General features: G+C 34.4%; 6 protein-coding genes and 3 pseudogenes across 9 annotated transcripts, besides 2 other annotated features; 5 read left to right on the forward strand and 4 right to left on the reverse strand.

Moving 5' to 3' along the window:
- Positions 1-620: 620 nt before the first annotated feature.
- On the reverse strand, positions 621-1407 carry TVAGG3_0404890 (annotated as a pseudogene). Its single transcript has one exon. A coding segment is annotated over exon 1 (787 nt).
- Positions 1408-2324: 917 nt separating this feature from the next.
- Positions 2325-3259, reverse strand: TVAGG3_0404900 (annotated as a pseudogene). Its single transcript has one exon. A coding segment is annotated over exon 1 (935 nt).
- Positions 3260-3964: 705 nt separating this feature from the next.
- TVAGG3_0404910 (protein of unknown function, DUF4106 family) lies at positions 3965-4798 on the reverse strand (the record flags this gene model as incomplete). Its single annotated transcript, XM_051232886.1, has 1 exon — positions 3965-4798. The coding sequence occupies one exon, from the start codon at positions 4796-4798 to the stop codon at positions 3965-3967; it is 834 nt and encodes a 277-aa protein (XP_051102616.1).
- A 1869-nt stretch (positions 4799-6667) lies between these two features.
- Positions 6668-7340, reverse strand: TVAGG3_0404920 (protein of unknown function, DUF4106 family; the record flags this gene model as incomplete). Its single annotated transcript, XM_051232887.1, has 1 exon — positions 6668-7340. A coding segment is annotated over one exon (673 nt), but the record flags the coding sequence as incomplete, so codon positions are not given.
- Positions 7341-7740: 400 nt separating this feature from the next.
- Positions 7741-9075, forward strand: TVAGG3_0404930 (protein serine/threonine kinase protein; the record flags this gene model as incomplete). The annotated part of the gene is made up of 1 exon (XM_001298293.1): positions 7741-8982. The coding sequence occupies one exon, from the start codon at positions 7741-7743 to the stop codon at positions 8980-8982; it is 1242 nt and encodes a 413-aa protein (XP_001298294.1).
- A 375-nt stretch (positions 9076-9450) lies between these two features.
- Positions 9451-10416, forward strand: TVAGG3_0404940 (cell division; the record flags this gene model as incomplete). The annotated part of the gene is made up of 1 exon (XM_001298294.1): positions 9451-10416. One exon carries the CDS (start codon positions 9451-9453, stop codon positions 10414-10416), a length of 966 nt encoding a protein of 321 aa, XP_001298295.1.
- Positions 10417-10747: 331 nt separating this feature from the next.
- Positions 10748-11844, forward strand: TVAGG3_0404950 (RING/U-box family; the record flags this gene model as incomplete). The annotated part of the gene is made up of 1 exon (XM_001298295.1): positions 10770-11762. One exon carries the CDS (start codon positions 10770-10772, stop codon positions 11760-11762), a length of 993 nt encoding a protein of 330 aa, XP_001298296.1.
- Positions 11845-11858: 14 nt separating this feature from the next.
- Positions 11859-12899: a mobile genetic element.
- A 211-nt stretch (positions 12900-13110) lies between these two features.
- On the forward strand, positions 13111-13684 carry TVAGG3_0404970 (rRNA binding; the record flags this gene model as incomplete). Its single annotated transcript, XM_001298296.2, has 1 exon — positions 13138-13647. One exon carries the CDS (start codon positions 13138-13140, stop codon positions 13645-13647), a length of 510 nt encoding a protein of 169 aa, XP_001298297.1.
- A 1351-nt stretch (positions 13685-15035) lies between these two features.
- Positions 15036-18235: part of a mobile genetic element that runs on past the window's edge.
- Positions 16588-17990, forward strand: TVAGG3_0404990 (annotated as a pseudogene). Its single transcript has one exon. A coding segment is annotated over exon 1 (1403 nt).

Below are 18235 nucleotides of genomic sequence, written 5' to 3' on the forward strand. Positions count from 1 at the left end.
CGAATAACCTTCTAACAGTTTGCACAAGATATCTGTAAAGAATGTGTTTTACCTGTTCCTTGTTTCCAATTATAATGAGAGCAGTTTCATTTTAGCACTTGGATGTTGTAAGATGTTTGCAAAAACATAAGATATACTCATAGACTCTTTTCGTTTCCATTGCATATAAATTTCTTTGACATGGTCTAACCAAGCTTCTATAATATTTTCTTTCCATTCTACTTGTTCATATTTATATCCAGTGAAGATAGAATAGAAGTTTGGAGAAGGTGTATAAAACTTTATACCACGAACTGAAAAATCTTCTAACTTTGACAATAAGATATCCCAAGCATCTAACATCTTCATGCCAACTTGTACGACTTTTATTTTCTTAAGTTTCTGTTTACATTCTTGTTCTGAAACTATTGTCGCTTTAGGTTTGTTAAAGACTACATCCCATTCTTTCATAACATAACATTCTGGGGCAGAGTCGACATAAATGACTAAACGTTTCAAATTCTCTCGACTGCTTTTGTTATAGTCTCAAAATGGACACATATTTCTGAACGCTTGGAAGTCATAAAAATCTGAAACATCTATTCTGTACATTTTTATAAAAATAAAAAAAAATATTTTTTTTATTCTTGAGCTATTTGTTGTTGAAGTTGTTCTTGAGCTATTTGTTGTTGAAGTTGTTCTTGTAATACAATACTTTCACCAGTTGCATCTTCCAATTCGAAACTTTCTGCCGTCATTGACAAATACATAGGACATAAAAGTTTTACAGGAACAAAGTTTGCGTCAACTAAGGTTAAGTTTATGTTTGCTAAAGTGTTTGAGTTTACTAAAGCTGAAAACTCTGCATTCGAATGAACAATAGGCAAACCAGCAGAGAATGTGTTATTTACGCATAAGTATCTTTTGGTCATAGTAGTTTCTGTCGACATTCGAATAGCACTTTGAACCTAAGTTTGAAACAATATATAAAATAGGTGTACTTAAAGTCAATGGAACAGACATTCCTTGTATGACACCTTTTCCTGTTATAGGAAACTGTTGGTAGTAAAAACCAGATATAAGTTTTGTATTATAGCTCATATTGTTTATAGTAAACTCAGTCGGACATCCAAACATAATGAAACCTGCTCTAGTTGCAGCACATGTTACACTCGTCCTTAAAGTATTAAATAAGTCAACAAAACCTGTTGGTGGTATATCTGAGTAAGTATCTTCAAAGGAGTATTTTTTACCATTCACAACAATAAAATCTTCTGGTGTCAAAAGAGCAAAACAGGCTTTAGTCGTCATTGTGTTTAAGGTTAGTTTACAATATCGTCCTTGAGGACTTTGTAAGTTTGTTGTTATAGAATTATATGACTCAGGGTTTTTAGTCGTAATAGTATAAACCATTGTGTCTTCTGCCATTTACTTAGCAAATAAATTTTAATGAAATGTTGTGGTCGTCAAATATTTTTATGACGTCTGGGAAACTATATTTTAAGTTCAATGTTTCACCTCCTTTCATAACGTATATCTTGTCAATGACATTATATGAAACACCACAGCAACTAACGTCGGGTTCTATTTCTTTGATGTTTATATCGTCTGCCTCTGTCAAAAGTTTCAATAGTTCTTTCAAAACTTCATGAGGTGCGATGACATATGAGTTCACTTTTACAGGGTTGTGTTCGACCAAGTTTAACATTATACCTAAAGCTTGACAAATCTTCTCCTGAGTTTGAAGTTTGTCTTTCAGTTGTTGGTAGTCGTTTCGAATATCTGCAACAGAACTTAAGTCTCTGCTAACTTCAGGGTATGTTGGTTGTTCTTTTACAGGAACAATTGTTATACCATCTTCGTCTTCGTATGGTTTCCCCACTTCAACATCTCTGTCTTTGACATTGACAATAACACTTTGACTGTTTGTTTGAGTTGGTGAATTTAACTTCACATCTGCCACCGCCATTAAACCTTTTGAAACACTTACGCTTCTATTTTTCGGAAATGACATTTTACTTCGAATAAAAATATGGACGTATTCGAGTATCTCTTCGAATTGAAGCAAAACAAAGTTTACACACACAAACAATACAAATACATTGACAGAATAGTTCTTTATACAAACAATGGTAAATGTTATAGAATAGCAGTCTTTGCTGAACCAAAATATTTTCATAAAGCAAAGAAAGTTGGTATAACTGAAATGGTGAAAGTTCTTGAAGCAGACAAAAATATAACAACAAAACTTACAGATATTTCTAAAGGTAAGTTTATAATACAATATTATGTCAAAACTGGCGTACTGTCAATATTTGACGGAGAGAAGTCAGTTCAAGAACAACTTACTGACCTGCTGCCAAAATCTGCTCGATGGAAGCTGTCGTTATGCCAATCTGAGGAGCCCCAGCAGGTTTCATCGAACGAATCTTCAAAAGAGCATCTTCCGTGAAAAGTGCTATTGGTTTTGTAAACTTCTTTGCTCTCAGTTCATCTGGACCGTCTCTGTCACCAGTATATTGTATTTGTACAGTACCAACAGTTGAAATACCACCCATAAAGTCTTCTGAGTCAGCAAATGGAATGCCAAGCCAAAAGTTTGAACGGTCTCCATTTGTATATTGAGTTTTTTGACCTCCTGTATGAGTCCATACTTTCACATATGGCATAATAGAACTTTGCATTTCAGGGTTTATGGTTGTTGTGAAGTTGTTGTTAAAGTTCATAGCATCTAATGTCAAGTTGTATGACCTCATATCCTCAACTGTAGAATATTCTTCTCTTGGATAATATTTGCCATCTATGTTTATATGATATTTAATACCGGGGTTGTAGAAACAAGAATAGTCATTTATAGTTCGTCTGAACAGTACAAACATAGTATCTGCATGTTTCATTGCAGTTGTTAAGGCAATATCTGTTCTTGCACCTGGGTCAGCACTTTGGTTTCCAACTTCACCTGCAAAGTCTTTGACAGATATTTGGTGTATAGGGAACATAAGTGGAACTGCAATATATTTGGCAGCTAAAGCATTTGAAATATCTGGGTCCAACATATAGACTGCAAGTCTGCTTTCTATTCTCTTGCATTCAAACTTTTCGCATGTGAACTTAACTGGGTCCCAAGCATCTCCAGCAGCATTGAAATAATAGTTTACTTCAGTGTTGAGGTTTGAGAAACCAAAGTCTAAGTCAACTTTGTTTTTGCAAAAGTCGGCGAATGACATTTTATTTGTTCCCACTACTTCTGTAAGAGTGAATGGGTCTTGTGTTGGTGCAATGACTAAGTTATTTTTGCTTGGAGTAAGTTCAATAGAAATTTTTCCTGCCCAGTTTGGCAAGTATCTTAAAAACCTGAAGATGAGGAAAGATGACAAAGGAACTCTAAGTTTCAGTTTTACTTTGGTTACTGCTGCTGCAGTTTGTCCAGAAAGGTTAACATAAACTCCTGGAACGTTAGGGTCAAGTCTTCTTATTTTCTCAATAGTTGCATACTGGTCTGTTTGTTCTCTAGCTTGTGGTTGTACTGAGTTTCTCAAAGCGAACCATTCATAGTTTGCCCATGTTACTGTTTGAACTAAGTCAGAGTTAGAATATATCTTATATCCCATGAAAACTTCTGGAGCATATTGGTATCCGACATAGAAAATTCCATTGCAACCTTTCTTGTCAGACAACTTGGCAGAAGGTTTTATTTCAATGTCTTGTTCCACGTATAAGAATGAGTTGTCAATAGAAATAATATGAAACCTGTCGCAAGCAATATCTACTGTTGTTGAAGAACCTTCTCCAAACTCACCTACGTTTCCATAAGAAACAGCAGTTGTATATTCGTAAGTTCCAGGAACTATTTCTGACCTTCTAATGGCATTGTCGCATTCGTTATACCATTCGGAAACATTTCCATTCATGGCATCCAAAACTGTTGGCGTTATATTCTGAGCGGCGTACATTTCATATGGGTAAAAATATAGAATAGTTGGATTTATGTGTCATAATAGAACCCACGTGGACCAAGCTTTACTTTCTTCCTGACTGAGTTTTTAACTCTTCTTTTTCCTTCATTGCCACTACTTTCACTAGATGAAGTTACTTCTTCACTACTTTCACTTTGTTCTACTCTTCTCTTCTTCTTTGGTAACTTGCCCTCTGCTTCAAGTTGTTGCATCTTTGCCTCATGTTCACCTAGTATGTTGTAAATTTTCCATGTCCTTTTTGCCTTTGGGCTCTGGTCGCCCATCTCAGGTAACCTATATCCTAGAAAGATTTTGTCATAGTTTGTATTTGAGTCTTCGCGTATTGTTTGCATGACTCTTTCCTGAGTTTCCGGTTCAAGCTCTTCAAACAGAGCTTGTCCATATGGAATAAGCTCGTTTCCAAATATATGTTTTTGTAGCCATTCTGGTTTTCTTTCCATGTTACCAACAATATCTTTTGTGAATGGGAAAGCTTTTACCCAATGTTTCAGTCTTGCGTCATTTATTTCTGTAGTTGGTTTTATTTTGTCAAGGAACATGTTTTTCAATACTAACATTTCATTTGGTACTGTCCATTTGAGTTTTCTTAAATATTCATCCCTTCTCGGTTCATTGTCTGCAAAGTAAGTTTTTATGACATTTTGTAAACTTTCGTTTGCAAGGTCATGTACAATAGGTTCTCTTCCTTCTGTCTCCCTAACTTTCTTTCTAAACTCTTCACCAAATATACCATCTCTATGGTTCTGTGTAGTTCTTTGAGATAAATGTTCTAGAACGTCAGGTGTTATATTTCCATCAGCCATGTTCATTTCATACTGGTCCAAAATATCTGCATGTTTCATATCTTTCAATGGCATTAAAGCCGCGCTTAAAATACCAGCTATATCTGGTTCACCATTGACTTCCATTGCGTCTACAACTTCTTGGAATTGTGGTTGTAAGTTTATGAACCACCTATCCGGATTTGCTTTATGACCCCATCTCATTGTAGTTCCATAGTCTGCAGAAACAAAAGTAGGTTTGTTTCCATATTGGTTAGGTTCTGAATGAACTTTAAACAATGTTTCATTTCTATATGTTTTGTTGAAATTTAACCTTTTATTTTCACCGAGTTCAGCAAAAGATTGAACGTTATATGGTCGTAAGTAAAAAGGGTTATTGTATTTGCGTACATTTTCTTTCAGTACTTCCATTCTATGCTGAATATTTTCATCTGGTGTTGGAGTCTTTTGTATGTCGGCAAACATTTTTCGATATTCTTCTACCATGTCAGCCGAATTTTTTTTAGACTCTTGGAAAGATTCCATATTCACCTCATACTCTTGTTGAGGGTCAAGATTTTTCGGCTGTTCCAAATCTTCATCTAGTTCTGTGAAGTTAGTTTCCAAAGGAGGGACTTGTTCGTTTCCTTCAGGCTCTTCTAGCTGTTGTTGCTGAACTATTTCTTCCATGTCTGGTTGTATCTGAACTTCTTCCTGTGGAGTTTCTTGTACCTCATCTGCTGGCATTTCATATATTCCGAGACCGTTTTCAACAAGTTCCCTATTTAAGTCATCCGCATTCATAAGCCTTTGTTCTTTCGTTCCGTCTCTATTTTTTACGCGTTTCATGAAGATAGTTGAATCATCATTTATCTCTGACACCAAATATCTCGGAGTAAATTCGTTCATGTCATTTGGATGATATGCTATTAAATCATATCCCTTAGCGAGCTTGTATTTTCCAGGTTTGAAATTATATCCCATTTGGTGCTGAACCATAAAGCTAAATAGGTTCGGGTCAGTATTTCCTTCCTTGAACTTTCTAATAGCTTCTTTATATCTGTCACTAAAGTCAAGAGTATCTGGGTAACCATAGTCTTCTTTAAGCATTTTTAAGAATTCTTGGTTTCCTTGTTCTCTACTTCTTTTATGTCCTTGCTCTGTTTGTGGTTGTTGTTGTGCAGTGTTTTGAACTGTTGGTTGTTGTGCTGGTTGTGGAGGTGGTTGTTGTGCAGGGTTTTGAACTGTTGGTTGCTGTGCTGGTTGTGGAGGTGGTTGTTGTGCTGGATTTTGAACTGTTGGTTGTTGTGTTGGTTTTGGTGCATGCCTGTGTCTGTGTCCATGTGACGATGTAAATGTTTTAGGTAGTCCTGGTGCAGGTGCTTCTCTTGGAGGGTTTGGTGGTATATAAGTTCCACTAGCTAGTATATAAGTTCCACCAGCTGGTATATAAGTTCCACCAGCTGGCACATATGTTCCATCTGCAGCATAATGTCCTACCTGACTTTTCGTTTTTTAAGAAAGCATTTACTAGGTCTGTTTTGGTCTGTTGTAACTCTTTTTCTTGACTTTCCACAACAGTTGCTCTAACGGCGTCATAGGCACTTTGAACTGCCTGTCTCGTTGCTGCATCTGTTATTTTCGTCATATTTTGTGCTACTTCTCTTAACTCGTTGTCGAAACCTTCAGACTTCAGTTTCTTTCCAGATGAGAAGTCGTTCACTAGTTTCACCTTACTATGAAGAGCTTCGAAGGCGTTCTTAAAGTCAGCATTCATTAAAGCTTCATTTGAACTGTCTTCATCCGCTTGTATTTTTGTCCTTATTGACCCTATAAGTTGGGCTGCTTTAGCGTTGGCTTGGGCATCTAACCAGTCATTGTTAGCTTTTATATATTCTGCGCTTTTCATTGCCTTTTGCATGGCTGCGTCGTTATTTTTACTTTCTTGTGCTAAGTTTTCATACTGTACGGTTTGGTTTTGCAACTGTAAAAGTTTTTCTGCCTTTACATTTGCTTCAACTTCTTTTTTATACTCATCGCTATCCATATATGTCTTCAGGGCTTTTTGTTTTATCTCTTCATCTTTCAGTACTTTATATTGAGTAGTATGGTTTTTCAAATTTATAACATCTTGTTCCATTTTTGCTACTTCTGCTGCTTTTTCTGACACTTTTTTCGCATATTCCTCTGTACTTAGTTCTTTCAGTTGTTCTTCTTTCTTCTTTTTCTCTACGTTTAACTCATTGAGTTTCTTTGTGTGTCTGTCATATTCTAGTTTCTTTTCGTTTTCACTTATTTGTTTCTGTATGTCTATGTTTGACTTTTTGACATCTGTTATTTGATTTTTGAGTGAACTCAAATTCATTTGACTTTGAGGGTTATAGGCTGTTCCGTCTGCAGCTCCACCATAGCCTGCCATTTTCGCTAAAAGTGCCGCTCTTAAACCTCCACTCTGTGCACCAAGAACTCGGTTTAAAAGCATAGGATTGCTTGACATTTGTTGCAACATAGTGGGGTCATTCATTATTTGTTGTTGCAACTGTTGTTGTGGTGTCAGTTTTACTATTGGATGTTTCAATGCTCTCTTCCTCTTACGTATATTCTTACGTAGCTTACGTGGCATTTTAAGTGAAGTTAAAAAGCGGTTTTTGACAGATGTTTATATGGCACTTTTTGTTCAGCACAAAAAACTACTCGGTCAAAGTGTTGTCAGTTTTGTAAAATAACCGTCCTATCTCATTCTATAAGGGGAAAAGGCTTCTCAAAGTATACTTCCTTGGAACGCCTGTAACTTTTCCTGTAGCGACGATAGACCCTTACTTGTCCGGACAAGGTTATACTAAACATCTTCAGGGCTAGAGGGCACGAAGTGCCTGGAGGCCCCACTACCTTTTTTTTTTTTTTTTTTTTTTGAGCAAACATATATAACATCATTCTAACAATCAAATAGATCATAGGAACATATAACGTCTACCTTTTCAATTCCTTTAAGAGAGCTTTCAATTTCAAACATTTTATTTTGAATGCGCGTTCTATATGAAGGGACCATCAAAGAACGAGGTTCTAAATTAGGTTTTTGGCATAACAGAAAATGTTATATCGCTGACAATAAGTTATACATACACAGAGGACTCTTAACTCCAAATAATTATCATGCGATTCCATTATCCGCCAGTACAAGAATCGATTTTGTTCCAGAAACTAAAGACAATGAAATAATTATTCAATATAATAATAACCAATTCATAGTTTTATCGGCCTCAACGAAAAATGAAGTGGATAAATTATACAATGCTCTTTGCAATGCAACATTATCTTCCACAAATTTGAACATGAGCTGTTTTGAAATTATTTCTTCGCTCGGAAGAGGACATTTTGGAAAGGTTAATTTATGCAGAAGAATAAATTCTCAGTTATTCTATGCAATCAAGTCAATTCATAAATCACAATTAATGGAACAAAACAAAATAAATACCGTTATAGTAGAAAGAGATGTCCTTCTTGTTACTCGCTGTCCATTCATCGTCCATTTCTGCTTTTCATTCCAAACAACATCAAAATTTTATCTCGGCCTTGAATACGTTCCTGGTGGCGATCTACATCAGAGAATTCTTAGCGCAGGTACGATCCCATTACATGATCTTCGAATTTATCTTGCCGAAATCGTTTTAGGCCTTGAAGATCTCCATAAAAGAAGTATTGTTTACCGTGATTTAAAGCCAGAAAATATTTTAATAACTTCAGAAGGTCACCTTAAATTAACAGATTTTGGCCTGGCAAAATTTAGCCAAAACCCACTCAGATCATTATGCGGAACAATGGAGTATGTTGCCCCTGAGATGGTTCGCAATGAACCATACGGATCATCTGTTGATATTTGGTCCTTAGGAATTATCACTTATGAGATGGCAATTGGCCGTACTCCATTTAAGAGAGCTAACCAGTTCAAAACATTTAAAGCAATCCTAGAAGAAGAACCATCAATTAATTCCAATATTGACTCAAAACTTTTAGATTTGATTCAAAAATTGTTAGTTAAAGATCCTAAGAAACGTCTAACAATCGATGAAATAAATTCACATCCATTCTTCGAATCGATCAATTTCAACAAGGTTCTCAAATTAGAAGAGCAACCAAATTATATTCCAAATATTAAGTCCATTGAACAACTCAGATCTCAATCAGAAGACAGTCCTGCAGACTCCTTCGGAGAACCTGTGTATATGGACAGTTTATATGATGGATTTACTTTTGTTAATATATAATTTTATAGATTGTTTGTAAATATTAATAATTTAGTCATAATTGTATCTATTTTAAAATATAGGATAAGAAGAAACATGATTCTTAGTATAAACCTCATGAAATTAAAATAATTGATCTTGAATCTTCTTTTAAATCACATATATAATCCATTGAAGTCAGAAATATATTTGTTCGACTATTTTTTGTTAATTCAAAGCTTAATAATTATATCATTTAATTAGATATGATAACTATCTTCTTAGATCTCTGGATAAAGATGCACAATGCATAGATTAATCAAAACCAACAAGAACAATCTTAACTTGTATGATAATCAAATTTCATTCGTGGCGATTTTTTGAATACTGCCATTGCTGACATTACATTAAATATTAATTATGATATTTAGATCATTCATCCATTCACTTCATGTGAAATGTAGAGAACAATAGGAATGAAAATTTTCTAAACGTACATCATGATTTGAAATGAAGGGCGTACGACGTCGCCCATCATTTTCTCCGACTCCAATGATTATGGGAAGGAGAGATGCACTACGAGTCATCGATAACATAAGTCAAAAACGCGGAAAACGCAGAACAAAAGTCGCACAAACTCCATTTAAAGTTCCTATTCGTTCAATCGGTATTTCATATGCTTCTGAGATATTAGATCATTTGTACACACGACAGATATCTCCTGATGCCCTTTCTGAGATATTTCAGTCAGGAGTCACAGCTCAAATGAGATCTAAGCTCATTGAGTGGATTTTTGCAACATGCTATAAATACTCAGTATCGAGAAATGCGATATTTGCAGCAGTTAGTATTCTTGATCGCTCTTTATGCACTCTTCGCTCCGATGAAGATAAATTTCAACTATTGGGTGCAACAGCTCTATTTATAAGTGCAAAGATGTTTAATTCTACAGCATTTTCTCTTCAAAGTTTAGTTGAAGAATGTGCTGGTGCCTATAGTTCACAAGATTTTTTAAAGTGTGAAGGGGAGATGCTTGGGGCAATTAATTTTGATGTAAATATACCAAGTGTTGCTGACTTTTTGGAACTCCATGAATCAGCATTTGGATCCTTTAAATCACTCCAAAATTTGATGTGGTTCCTTGCAGATATTCATCTTCAATTTAGCTCATTTTTAAGATTCAGAGCATCAACAATTGCATGTGCCATATTATTTGTTGCTGTGCACGCACTAGGAGAGCCAATCTCACAACCAATTCTATCCAAGCTTGTTACTAATGAGGATTGGAAAGATTTATACAACTGCATAGAAGAGTTAACACGCTTAGTTCTTGCTTTAATTGGAAAAACCAAGACAAGTGTTATTGAACGTATTAATCCAGATGAATATCGTAAAATGAAGCATATTCTTGATGTACCTTCACTTCCACCGATAGAAGAGTATTTGTTATTATTCCCTAATGTTGATCTTGAATGATTCTAAAATAATTATGTTAATTTCTATGCTGAATACTTTATTTATTGCGCTAATATATAACATAATATCCAGAAATATATTGTTGGGTGATCCAATAATGAATTTCAACTCAATTAAAAAGAATGACAATTGGAATCAAGTAATTCAAATATTAGTGGCACTTTTATATTTTCTATACCTAAGATAAGTAATCGATCATTCGAACAATGCTCAATTACCATTAATTTTTGGATATCTTCTATTTATTGCTATCGGAGACTATTAAGCATTAGCGTATTCATTAAGTTCATTTGAACACGTTATAAGAGAGAAATACGAACTTCTTATCCAGAAAAGATTTCTTTCTTTTCTTGATGAGTAGTGGCCCTCCTCAGGAGGGAAGTCAAGACCAAGTTGAAGAAATCATATCATACGAGACAATTGAGCCACTACTCCAGCCACCACCAATGTATTTAGAGAAAGAAGTTCAAGATTCTGTTATGGAATTTCGAAAAAGATTGTTATGTATCAGATTAACAAAAATAAATAAAAATTTCCAAACACTTTCGAATATATGGCCAGAAGGGCGTCCTGTTGATTACTTCATTGGTTTAGAATTATGCAATGATGACATAAATATGCTTTTCGATCAATTGAAAACGACCAGTTTTACAAGAACTATAATCTCTGAAGCATCTCAACGAGGATTCCCTCTTCGTGAACAAAAAGTTACGAAATCAATTTCAAAATCTTATTCAGATCTTGATTCTGACGGCGATCAGGATGAAGAAATGTATTCATCTAGAAAGAAAAAGAAAAATGGAAAGAAAAAATCTAGTGTCAACTGGGAGCCAGAAGAAATTAGCGAATTTGTTTACCAATACAATAATTTTATCCAAGAACAAACATGGTCGGCGTTTTGTTCTCGATTTTATGGCAAAACAGAAGAAGACTGTGAACAATTACTGAAGAAACTTCGAAAACAAGGAAAAATTACAATTGAAGCACCAAAAGCAGAGCCAAAATCCAAAAAACTCAACTTTGTAGCTATTACATTCGTTAAAGGAGATAGGCGCGTTAGAGTTGGCCCTACATCTATCGAAAACGAAGAAAGAATGGCGATGAATCCAATTCCCGGATATATTGACATGATTACCCAAACGCCAATGGAAATTCCTGCTGTTTCTCCAGATGATTATGTTTTGGATTATAGTACATGGCTCAAACTTCTTAATGAAAAGAAAGTTAATCCATTTACTCAAAATCATCTTACTTCGAAGAGGCAATTAGTAATTTTAACGATAGATAACTTTGATGAATACAAAGATAGGATTGTAAACTTAGAAGAAGCAAAACCTCCAAAATAATATTAAATAACAATTCTTGGTTTTAGTTTTATCTGATACAATCTAAACCTAGCATAAAAATCTTTTATTTTATATTTTAATTGTAGTATTCATTAAGGGTGCACACGAGAGGATCATGTAAACTTCAGAATTTAGAACCTTATTTTTAGGCATTATCTTGGCTACCTATTTAGGCTCGAAAAGCAAAAAATATCAAAAAATACAACTTGACTCCATTATGACCCTTTCATGGAGGTAGTTTTTATCCGCTAGTATTTTCCCTTTGAATCTCTTTACAATTCGAAATCAAATTCAAAACTCAGTAGAAGAAAGGAAGAATCGACTTACTACGGTTGTAATACGAATAAATACATATATTTAATTATTTTTATTTACATAATAATTGTTTGAAGCTCATATTCCATCAAATTTTTAAATAAAAACATTAAAATGTTGAAAATGTTCATATATTTTAATAGGGGTTTTGGCACTTTATTGAGGAATTACTACATACATAGTCGAACTGAACTTGATATTTTGAAATTTAAATTATTTATCAAAATTAAAATTTAACTTGAAATTTATAATTATTTAGTCATATTTTGCATAATTCTAGGTAGATTTTGTAAAAAATCAAGAAAGAAAAATTTTAACGTGCTTTATTTTTTCTTTTTTATAATAATACATATTATTATATAATTAACATATTCATAATGTTTCACCCTTTCAAAAATATAATCCTCCTCCTCTCAAATAAACGTACATACGGGTGGCCTCTTTTTTCAAAAAATTAAAATTTGAAATTTTGGGCTCAAATATTAGAGATTTTTTCAACCTTCAACGATATATGTTGTCTATATCAGACCTCCTTTCTTTTTGATACTTAACATTGTTCCTAAATCTTAGCCGTTAAGGCTGTTCTGAAAATATTTTTTTTCGAAAAAATTCGAAAAAAATTCTTAAAATTCAAAAATCCATTAATTCCTGAGGATTTTGGAAAAAAGTTTTTACATGAACATGTGTATATTATATGAAGTATATTGATAAGGTAAAAATCAAATTTTATTGCATATTCATCGAGAAAATAAACTAATGAATCCCTCAAAATTGAGAGGGTAATCCTCCTCCTCTCAAATAAACGTACATACGGGTGCACCCTTAAGAAACAAGAAAAATTCATTCGAAAATGCACAAAATGATATTATAAAATCATATCAAATGCTTGAAATTTTGATGATTTTTGAATGTTTTGATTCAAATCTGTCCAAATTATCAAGTTTTATATTTAATAAAAGAATAAATATTATAGAGATTATTAATTCATCATTCATTTATCAAATATCCTATTATTTGAAGAAGGACGATAGACCTTCGACGGTTGTGGTCGATCCTTTTGATGTCTAACAAGCTCAACGAGATCCGTGTTGCAAAGCTTTGCATCAACATCAACCCAGGTGCTGTCGGTGATCAGGTTACACGTGCCTCCCGTGTTATTGAACAACTCACAAAGCAGCAAGCTATGCTCGCTCGTTCCCATCGTACAATTCCAAAGTTCGGCATCCGTCGTAACGATAAGATTGCTGCTTACGCAACAATCCGTGGTCCAAAGGCTCTTGAAATCCTTAACCGCGCTCTTCAAGTCCACGATTACGAAATCTCCGGCCGCTGCTTCTCAATCGAGGGCAACTTCGGCTTCGGCATCAAGGAGCACATCGATCTTGGTCTTAAGTACGATCGTGATATCGGTATCCACGGTATGGATCTTTACGTCGTTCTTGAGCGCCCAGGCAACCGTATCTCCCGCCGCAAGCACTGCCAGTCCCGCATTGGTCCAAACCAGCGTGTCAAGCGTGAGGAGGCTAAGGAATGGTTCGTCCAGAAGTTCAACGGCACACTTCTTAAATAAATAATAAAACCTTATTCTCATTGAAGTCTCTAGCAAATAATCAATATCCAAAATTAATCAAATTTAATGAAATCCGGAAGCTGCTTATTTTTTAATAGAACAAAAATTTGCAATTAGCGTACTCAAAGGAAATTTAAATCCAGAATGATCATATAAGATATTTCTGGATTTGTATATTTTCTGTACCAGAATAAGGGTTTCGTTTTGCTAAAATTATCACTTTTATAGCATATTTGTTTTTGGATGTTTTGCGAAACCAAAAAAAAACTATGATATACAATGTGTGTGGAAAGAAAATACTTTATTTACTAGTTAAAAAATCATTTGGTATTGATCAAGTTATTTTTTCTGGATAAGATATTATATGGATAATTGGATAGAAAATACAATTATATAATCTTGTACCTGGTTTAATTAAGCTAATTGTCATCAGAAACTTGTAATTTTTATGAATTTCAGATTTTCTTTTCATTACTGCTTTTCTTAATAGGTCAAGTTCTTATTTACGTTATAAAGTATGATATTTACAAATATCAAGTTATCATGTTTTTTGAGAAATTATGAGAAACAAACAAAAATGAAAAAGATAGGAATAGCAATGAATAGTGATGTGGGTATAGAAAATGTAAGAGATATGAATGCAAAGCAATCAGTATTTAGGATATTGACCATAGATTTCGAAAAAAAAATGCTGCATATTGAGCGAAAACTATGATTATATTATAAGGCTGTCATTTAAAGCATAATGAAACTATTCCCTTTTCATTTTAATCGAATAAGATAGTAAAGATTTTTGAATTAGCTAGAAACTGATGAGATGTTTTCACAAATCAGATTTTTAATCTCTATAATGCATAATTCACTCAATATCTCAATTTTGATATTGCGAGATATTTTTGCTATCGGTTTCGCAATTTTGACACAATAGCAAGAGGGTTCTATAAGCATTATTATCAACGTAGAATCTGAATATCATATCAGAAAATGTCGCAAATCTGACATTTACCCGACCAAATAGCAAAAATAATTGAATACTTTTCGCAAAAACTTTAAAAATCGATAAAAATATGAAATATAGATATTAAAGAGACTTTTTATATAATATTCATAAAGATTTTCCAAAAATATGATACCGCAAAATTAAAAAAGTGACGTCTTGAGTGGAGTCAAAGGTCGAAATTGCTAGCTAAATGTTTTTTAGCGAAATTGCGTATTGTACGTTTTTTTCGCAAAACGAAACCCTTAGACCATATTATTGAAGAATCTTCTTTCAACATCAGCTCAAGATGGAAGTTGTAAAGATCCTTTGATTTTGCAAACTTCACAGAAAATTCTCAAAATTCAGGTTCAGATTGATTTGGTTAAGTTGTTTTTTATACACAATAAAAAAAAAAAAAAAAAAAAAAAAAAAAAAAAAAGGTAGTGGGGCTTCCAGGCACTTCGTGCCTTCTAGCCCCGAAGATGTTTAGTATAAATGAAGTTTAGAGGACATACATGACTGTGAGTTTTATTTACGACAAGATAGAATATGAGAGAGGTCCTATAAACCGGACAAGTAAGGGTCATATAAACATCTGTCATTTTACTCAGAATTTTATACAGAATTCAATAAAAATATATTTTAGGGTAGAAGGGTATATCTACCCCGTTTTCTACCCTCATTTCTACCCTCTTGAATTTTCATGAAATTTACACCAAAAAATATATTTTAGGGTAGAAGGGTATATCTACCCCGTTTTCTACCCTCATTTCTACCCTCTTGAATTTTCATGAAATTTACACCAAAAATATATTTTAGGGTAGAAGGGTATATCTAACCTCTTTTCTAACTCTTTTCTACCCTCTTGAATTTTCATGAAATTTACACCAAAAATATACTACTAGGGTCATTTACGAAGAAATCTCAACAAAGTCTTTACGATGAAGTCTTGACAAAGTCTTTACGAAGAAGTCTCAACAAAGTCTTTACGAAGAAGTCTCAACAAAGTCTTTACGAAGAAGTCTTAACAAAGTCTTTACGAAGAAGTCTTGACAAAGTCTTTACGAAGAAATTCATGAAAATTCAAGAGGGTAGAAAAGAGGGTAGAAAACGGGGTAGATATACCCTTCTACCCTAAAATATATTTTTGGGTCATTTACACTCATTTACGAAGAAGTCTCAACAAAGTCTTTACGAAGAAGTCTCAATAAAACATCTGTCAAAAGCCGCTTTTTAACTTCACTTAAAATGCCACGTAAGATACGTAAGAATATACGTAAGAGGAAGAGAGCATTGAAACATCCAATAGTAAGACTAACACCACAACAACAGTTGCAACAACAAATGCTGAATGACCCCACTATGTTGCAACAAATGTCAAGCAATCCTATGCTTTTAAACCGAGTTGTTGGTGCACAGAGTGGAGGTTTAAGAGCGGCACTTTTAGCGAAAATGGCAGGCTATGGTGGAGCTGCAGACGGAACAGCCTATAACCTCAAAGTCAAATGAATTTGAGTTCACTCAAAAATCAAATAACAGATGTCAAAAAGTCAAACATAGACATACAGAAGCAAATAAGTGAAAACGAAAAGAAACTAGAATATGACAGACACACAAAGAAACTCAATGAGTTAAACGTAGAGAAAAAGAAGAAAGAAGAACAACTGAAAGAACTAAGTACAGAGCAATATGCGAAAAAAGTGTCAGAAAAAGCAGCAGAAGTAGCAAAAATGGAACAAGATGTCATAAATTTGAAAAACCATACTACTCAATATAAAATACTGAAAGATGAAGAGATAAAACAAAAAGCCCTGAAGACATATATGGATAGCGATGAGTATAAAAAAGAAGTTGAAGCAAATGTAAAGGCAGAAAAACTTTTACAGTTGCAAAACCAAACCGTACAGTATGAAAACTTAGCACAAGAAAGTAAAAATAACGACGCAGCCATGCAAAAGGCAATGAAAAGCGCAGAATATATAAAAGCTAACAATGACTGGTTAGATGCCCAAGCCAACGCTAAAGCAGCTCAGCTTATAGGGTCAATAAGGACAAAAATACAAGCGGATGAAGACAGTTCAAATGAAACTTTAACAAATGCTGACTTTAAGAACGCCTTCGAAGCTCTTCATAGTAAGGTGAAACTAGTGAACGACTTCTCATCTGGAAAGAAACTGAAGTCTGAAGGTTTCGACAACGAGTTAAGAGAAGTAGCACAAAATATGACGAAAATAACAGATGCAGCAACGAGACAGGCAGTTCAAAGTGCCTATGACGCCGTTAGAGCAACTGTTGTGGAAAGTCAAGAAAAAGAGTTACAACAGACCAAAACAGACCTAGTAAATGCTTTCTTAAAAACGAAAAGTCAGGTAGGACATTACGCTGCAGATGGAACATATGTGCCAGCTGGTGGAACTTATATACCACCAAACCCTCCAAGAGAAGCACCTGCACCAGGACTACCTAGAACATTTACATCGTCACATGGACACAGACACAGGCATGCACCAAAACCAACACAACAACCAACACAACAACCAGCACAGCAACCAACAGTTCAAAACCCTGCACAACAACCAACACAACAACCAGCACAGCAACCACAAACAGAGCAAGGACATAAAAGAAGTAGAGAACAAGGAAACCAAGAATTCTTAAAAATGCTTAAAGAAGAGTGTGGTTTCCCAGATACTATTGACTTTAGTGACAGATATAAAGAAGCTATTGGAAAGTTCAAGGATGGAAATACTGACCCGAACCTATTTAGCTTTATGGCTCAGCACCAAAACGGATATAATCTCAAACCTGGAAAATACAAGCTCGCTAAGAGATATGATTTAATAGCATATCATCCAAATGACATGAACGAATTTACTCCGAGATATTTGATGTCAGAGCTAAATGACAATTCAACTTTCGTCATGAAACGCGTAAAAATAGAGACGGAACGAAAGAACAAAAGCTTATGAATGCGGATGACGTAGATAGGGAAATTGTTGAAAACGGTCTCGGAATATATGAAATGCCAGCAGATGAGGTACAAGAAACTCCACAGGAAGAAGTTCAGATACAACCAGACATGGAAGAAATAGTTCAGCAACAACAGCTAGAAGAGCCTGAAGGAACGAACAAGTCCCTCCTTTGGAAACTAACTTCACAGAACTAGATGAAGATTTGGAACAGCCGAAAAATCTTGACCTCAACAAGTGTATGCGGAGAATATGGAATCTTTCCAAGAGTCTAAGAAAAATTCGGCTGAATAGTAGAAGAATATCGAAAAATGTTTGCCGACATACAAAAGACTCCAACACCAGATGAAAATATTCAGCATAGAATGGAAGTACTGAAAGACAATGTACACAAATACAACAACCCTTTTTACTTACGAGCATTTAACGTTCAATCTTCGGATGAACTCGGTGAAAATAAAAGGTTAAATTTCAAGAAAACATATAGAAATGAAACATTGTTTAAAGTTCATTCAGAACCTAACCAAGATGGAAACAAACCTACTTTTGTTTCTGCAGACGATGGAACTACAATGAGATGGGGTCATAAAGCTAATCCGGATAGGTGGTTCATAAACTTACAACCTCAATTCCAAGAAGT

This window comes from Trichomonas vaginalis, chromosome V, assembly GCF_026262505.1.
Source record: "Trichomonas vaginalis G3 chromosome V, whole genome shotgun sequence".
NCBI classification, from domain to species: Eukaryota; Parabasalia; order Trichomonadida; family Trichomonadidae; genus Trichomonas; species Trichomonas vaginalis.